This window comes from Lathyrus oleraceus, chromosome 3 (genome assembly GCF_024323335.1).
Source record: "Lathyrus oleraceus cultivar Zhongwan6 chromosome 3, CAAS_Psat_ZW6_1.0, whole genome shotgun sequence".
NCBI classification, from domain to species: Eukaryota; Viridiplantae; Streptophyta; class Magnoliopsida; order Fabales; family Fabaceae; genus Lathyrus; species Lathyrus oleraceus.
In genome coordinates this window covers 356,488,695-356,495,241 of record NC_066581.1, presented here as the reverse complement: position 1 = coordinate 356,495,241, position 6,547 = coordinate 356,488,695, and the positions used below count along the sequence as shown (strand labels likewise).

Sequence of the window (6,547 nt, the reverse complement as noted above, 5' to 3'; positions counted from 1 at the left end):
TTCACTGATGAACTTTGGAAATCCTTATTTGGTATAACTGTTGTTGATGTTGTTGCTGCTGATGATGAAGTTGATCCGTTAGTGACTGATATCCACACTTATATTAACTTTAAGTGGAACGTTCATGTAAGTGAGCTACTTAAAACTCCTCGTGCTGAAGGCTGTTATGATGCTATTACCACTGGGCATATGAAAATGGTTCCTAGAATCATGCTATGGCTAGTCTCTCATGTCTTGCGCCCGAAAAATGGCAGATTCTCTATAATCAATTTTGCTAAAATTCGTTTGGTGTATATATTGTTGAACAAGATCAAGATTAACTAGACACACTACTTTATCTCTTGTATGTTTGCTAGTTTTTCGTGTGTTTGAGAATGACAACCATCATCGTTATATGAGGTTTTATCGGGAGATGTGTGACTTCTTGGATCATCATTATGGTAACGATGGTTAAGGATGGTATAAGGGTATAAGACCGGTGCCCAGGGGATGTGGAAGAAGATGAAGTGTTGTTGAATGACGTGTTGTGATGTTGTTTTGATTTGTGTCTTTTGAGTCTCATTTTGTTATTGTGCATTTCTTAGAGTCATGCTTTGAGTCTTTATGCATTGTTATCTTTGATTGATTTATTTTGCTGCTGGTTATGTATTAACAATATTACTCACTTGTTTGAATTTGAGACTATGACTCCCAATAGAAATTTCAAGGTTAAGTTGAAGGTTATGGAGCATAGGTATCATTCTACCTCAACTAGTAGAAAAGAGTGGTTATAGCATTACATGGTTGGGCATCTCAACTTTAGAGATCTCAATGCCTTATAAAGGAACAAGATGGTTACCAGTATGTCATTGATCAACATATCGACTAAAATTTGTGAAAAATGTGTTCTTGCGAAGCAACATAGGGAAAAATTCAACAATGACACATGTTTTAGAACCAAGTGTCATCTTGAGGTGGTGTATTTAGATGTGTGGGACCAATGCACGTTGATTCCATTGGTAGAAATAGATATTTTGTCACATTCATTGATGATTATAGTAGAAAACTATGGATATACCTAATCAAGAGAAAGAAGGAGGTACTTAAAGTGTTCAAGAAGTTAAAGTCCATGGTTGAAAGGTAAAGGGGTCACAAAATCAAAGTTCTCAAATAGACGGTGGAGGTGAATATGACTCGAATGATTTTGGGAGGTTTTGTGATCATGAGGGCATTATACACAAGGTAGTGTTTCCTTAAAGATCATAGCAAAACAGGGTTACTGAAAGGAAGAATAGTTCAAATATGAAGATGGTGAGAAGCATATTGAAAGGGAAGAACTTGCTGAAAGAGTTATGGGGAGAAGAGGTGTCCAAAATTGCATATTTCTCGAATAAGTGTCTAACTAAGAAGCTTGAAAAGATTACACCGGAGGAAGCATGGTCTAGATTTAAACTGAATATGAGTCACTTGAGAGTGTTCAGTTTAGTGGCATATCGACATGTGTTAAGACAACTTAGAAAGAAGTTGGATGGTAAGGGAGAATTTATGATTCTTGTAGGGTATCACTCTATTGAAGGTTACAAATTGTTTGATGCAACAAACAAAAGGATCGTTATCAGCAAGGACATCGTTTTCGACGAAATTAAGCAGTTGCAGCAAAGTGCAACCGGTTGTCATAATATGTCAACTAGTTACACTAATGAAAAGTCCTTCCTGCAGTGGTGGAAGGTACAAAGCCAGCCCCTGTTGAAGCACGAACAAAAGATAATGTGAGGAGATCAACAAGACAAAGAAGTTTTCTTGCAAGACTCTAAGATTATGAGTTGTTCCAAGATAAAGAGATCAATGACTATGGTGGTTTTGTCTATTTTGAACTTATGGAAGAATTTGAACCTGTTAAAATAGAGGAGGATTTGAGAAGAACAAGACTTAGGATCTAGTTGATCTATCCGAAGGAAAGAAGCCAACTGGTTTAAGATGGGTGTACAAAGTGAAGGAAAATCCCAAGGGTGAAATAATCAAGCATAATGATCGATTAGTTTTAAATGGATTTTTGAAAAGAAAAGACATATACTTTGAAGAGGTATTTGCATTGGTGGCTAGAATTGAAACCATCAGATTATTTGTTGGGATTGCAAATAACAACAATTGGTCCATTTATCAAATGGACATGAAATCTACATTTTTGAACAAACCACTTAAAGAAGAGGTTTATGTAGAACAGTCCCCTGGTTTTTTTGTGAAAAACCAAGAGTTAAAGTTCTATAAATTGAAGAAAGTGTTGTACGATTTAAAATAGGATCCAAAAGCTTGGAACAAGAGGATAAATAGTTTCTTAATAAATATTGACTTCAAGAAGTGTGTATTCGAACATGGTGTGTATGTGAGGAAAGATAAAAATGAACGGGTGATAATCCTTTGTCTATACGTAGATGATTTGTTGATTACATGCAACGATGAATTGTGCATTTCTAAGTTCAAGGATGAGCTTATGAAGGAGTTTGAGATGACCGACCTAGGCCTCATGACATACTTCCTTGATATTGAGTTTTACAAGTCCAAAATGGATGTGCTCATGCACCAAAGAAGGTATGCGCTTGAGATTTTGAAGAAGTTTGAAATGGAGCATTGTAATGCTGCCATTACTCCGATTGATTCGAGGCTGCAGTTTTTGAAGAATGAGGATAAGCAAGATGTTAATCCAACTCAGTATCAGAGGCTGATTAGATCCTTACGTTACTTGTGCAATACATGATCGAATTTGGCGTTTAGTGTCAATATTGTGAGAAGATCCATGGAGAGATCAAAGATGTCTCACTTGGCAGCAATCAAGAGGATTATGCGATACGTCAAAGGTTTGGTTGGTTGCGGAATTCTGTTTCCTACAATTGAAAAAGGCAGATAATGCAATTTACTCTGATATATTGATTCTAATTGATGTGGAGATAAAGATGATAGAAAATCTACACTTGTATACATATTTATATTAAAAAAATACCAATCTCTCGGTGTTCGAAGAAGGAAACGGTAAATGCACTCTCTTCTTGTAAGACCGAGTACATTGCAACTTCGTTGTGTGCGTATCAAGCTGTGTGGTTGAAAAATCTGTTGAAGGAGTTGTGCAACGAAGATGGTGACACCGTAACACTCATGGTTGATAATGTTTTCACTATAAATCTTGCTAAGAACCCCATCCACATGAGAGAAGCAAACATATTGAGATGAAGTTTCAATACTTGAGAGAATTTAAGGAAGGTTGAAATTGAGATATTCTAGAAGTGAAGACCAAGTGACCAATTTTCTTACCAAAGAAGTCACAATTGAGGTGTTCAAGAGATTGAGGAAACTAATGGGCATGGAAGACTTGGAGCAGATGAATTGAGATGGTATGTTAAGAGATAAAAGCTAATTCACGTGCATGTAGTCGATTGCACTTTTATGCTAATCGATTTTACCTGAAACTTTTTAGTTAAACATTGAGTCAGTAGCTAAGTCCAACTGGTTGACATAATATGTCAACCAGTTACACTTATAAGTTTTCAGTTTTATTTATTTGATAATTGTACCCCCATCTTGTTTAGTTGTATTTACACCCTTCGGGTATCTTATGAATGAATTAATCCACATATTTTTCACCCTCAATTATTTTCTTTCTCATTCTCACCCACTGTCTCCCTCTCCACACTCTACTATCCTTGTGGTTACAAGTTCCAACCTAAACCATACAATATGCATTTTAAAAGTAGACTAAGTGACCACCAAACTAACCTGAAAAATAAAGCACAGACCTCCATCCAAAATTTGCCTCCAAAAAATCTTCTGAGAAAACTTTTCTTTGAGTAGCTGAGAAATAAAGTGTCATCTTCCAAGAACACTGTTGATTTTTGAGTACTCATGTAAGTTCATATGACTTTGAATGAAACCAATCTCCAAAGGTTCCTTAAAAGTTCCAACCACACACATGTAGAACTCGTCCAAAGGTTCATGAATAACCTTGCCATGAAGCGACGTAGGAATGCCACTAACCGTAATTTCAAATTACAAATCCTAAACAAATATAAGAATATGAAAGAGAAAACCCAAAATATTGAATGATATGGAAACATCCAAATTTCGTTAACCTTTAAAAGTCGTTAACATATATTCATAATATGTACAAGAATTTCAAGCCCATAAGTATAGATGCAACCATCATTTTTGATAGCGATCTCTTACTTAAGAGACATTAGTATTCAACAACTTACATTTCAAGAAGATAAATACATTTACATGAGAAACACTATAAAATAGAAAGTTGTACATAATCTTACACCACTCATGGATTCTCAACATGAACCTTTCTCTTCTTCTTGAAGCCAAAAGGAGTAACCTCACTATCACATGCATCTGAACCATGCCAAACTAGCCTAGGCAGATACCTTCTAAAATAGAAATTATTGGAGCTAAGGTGAGAGCCCTCAAGCACATCAACCTGTGCAAATCCTGGCCGCCAATCGTCATTCCCGACTAACTTGAGGTACAAGTAACAGATGGGAGACTCAACACATGGCGCCGTGACGACAAATTGATCGACCATGCACGCTTGAAATGGTTTTCTTGGGATGTCATCAAGAACATCAGGCTCCAATGGGTCAACTTGTCTTAGATGCTTGGAGTTTAGGTGTCTAACCAATATTTCACTTGAGTTTGTGTCTCCAAATCTTAGGCTCACATGGTTTGAGGTTTCACCTCCCCATGTACATGTGGTTTGTATTGTGATGACATAGGTGCAAGTTTTCTGCAATGTTCAAAGACAAAGTTTGTTAACAAAATTATTTTAATTGATGATACCTAGACGCAAAAATAACAAGGCCATGTTTTAAAAAACCGGACGGCGACCACTAAAATGGCGGCGACAAAATGTCATTCACAATTTTTATATTAAAGATTAAATTTTAGTTAATTCACACTACGACGACCACGATTAATGTTGTGAGATCTGTATCGATCGAAATTGCGAAAGCCTTTACGCGACCGCAACCTTTTATAGATATAATATTATTACCTTTTGTAGTGGTGCTTCTAGACTCTCACATCCGACTACAATAACATGCAAAAGCACACAACAAAAGAGGAAATATCCTCCATTGTTCTTCACCAGCTCCATTTTGCCGTTTTCCAAGTATATACAAAGATATGAACATTTTGTTGCACTTACGCGTTTTAACTTAGAATATATAGATAAATATTCCGATTTTTCATTCTTAACTTGACTCACTCGTAAAGTGCATATTACTGAATATTTAAATGTATTATAGCTCTATATGTTCTTCTAAATGAAAAGAGGTTTCTTTAATTTCACTTATGCTTCTTCACTTTACCTGAGCTTAATTTTTTCTTGATTAAGGGAGAAAGTATCTTCTGGTTAATGCTAATCCATTGTCGGATTAAAGGTTAACTAAAGTTAGATTCCCGCACATTAGTATAAAGTAATAATTAAATTTCTCCTAATTAATGTTGTAGAATATTTTCCCCCTACTTTTGTTTTTCACTTCTCTCTTTCTTTTTTACCCGGTCAACAAATTCTCAATACCATTACTCTTAAGAGTGTAATCATTTCGCTTTGAATCGATTTTTGATAAAAGAATCACTACTATGGAAAATAACTATCGCATTGGACCAATCATTGTGAGGTAAGGTGTGATTGTAGGTATCACAATTTTGTTGGTGCACAAGGTGAAGAAGATGGAGATGAAGGAAGGGAGAGAAGAAAGAGAGAGAATAACAAACTCTAACTATCTTCCAGTACAATTCCACTTATGGTTACACAGAGAATGATTACTCCACTACTTTTGCGTACAGTGTATTACATTACTTAATGGCTAAGCACACTACTCACTTATATACACAAACAATAATCTCACGTATGCTTGCTTCTCCCATGCAACACTGAGTTCTTGGCAAGAATGATTGCAAACTTTTTATCAATCCCCAGCTTCAGAGACTTGTTTACCTTGATCTTCAGATCCTTCAGTAAATTCAGAAGGTAAACAGCTTGGCATGCAGCCAGAACACCTGCAATGTATTCAGCTCCACAGGTTGAGAAAACAACAACTGGTTTCTTCTTGGAACACCAAGAAATATGACCTTCCATATATTTAAACAAATATCTAGAAGTACTTCTTCCGTCAACTTTGTCTCCACACCAATCAGAGTCTGAGTAACACATTAGCTATGAACTAGTCTTTTTTCTAGAAGGGAACAAAACTCCATACTTCATAGTCCTTTTAATATACCTCAGAATCCTGACAACAGCTTGGTAATGAGACCACTTTGGTTTACTCATGAATCCATATGGCTTATGTTTCACCTTGAAAACCCATCTGACCCTGATGGCTTTCTTGTCATTTGGAAGTTCAGTTACCTCCCAAGTCTTGTTTCTTTCTATAGCTTCAAGTACTTCTTTCATGGTCTTCATCCACACTTTCTTCTTGAGCGCTTCTTTAGTACTCACTGGTTCAAAGTCCACTAACATGGCACTGCATGACTTCTCTCTTAGAGTCTACTTCAGTATATTGTAGCATGTAAA

The 6,547-nt window shown here is 36.1% G+C and overlaps 1 protein-coding gene across 1 annotated transcript; it reads right to left on the bottom strand.

Annotated features, from left to right (window-relative positions):
• Positions 1 to 4,073: 4,073 nt before the first annotated feature.
• Positions 4,074 to 5,218, bottom strand: LOC127129258 (embryo-specific protein ATS3A). The gene is made up of 2 exons (XM_051058501.1): positions 5,024 to 5,218; positions 4,074 to 4,756 (listed from the first exon to the last, which is right to left on the bottom strand). Exons 1-2 carry the CDS (start codon positions 5,123 to 5,125, stop codon positions 4,295 to 4,297), a joined length of 564 nt encoding a protein of 187 aa, XP_050914458.1. The 5' UTR covers positions 5,126 to 5,218; the 3' UTR covers positions 4,074 to 4,294.
• Between the last annotated feature and the right edge of the window lie 1,329 nt (positions 5,219 to 6,547).

What these genes read in the sequence shown, in the direction of transcription:
- LOC127129258 (XM_051058501.1), bottom strand. Translation starts at nt 5,125, where the DNA reads ATGGAGCTGGTGAAGAACAATGGAGGATATTTCCTCTTTTGTTGTGTG. An exon ending in TAGAAGCACCACTACAAAAG is followed by an intron (nt 4,757 to 5,023) that starts GTAATAATATTA and finishes TGAACATTGCAG; the next exon opens with AAAACTTGCACCTATGTCAT.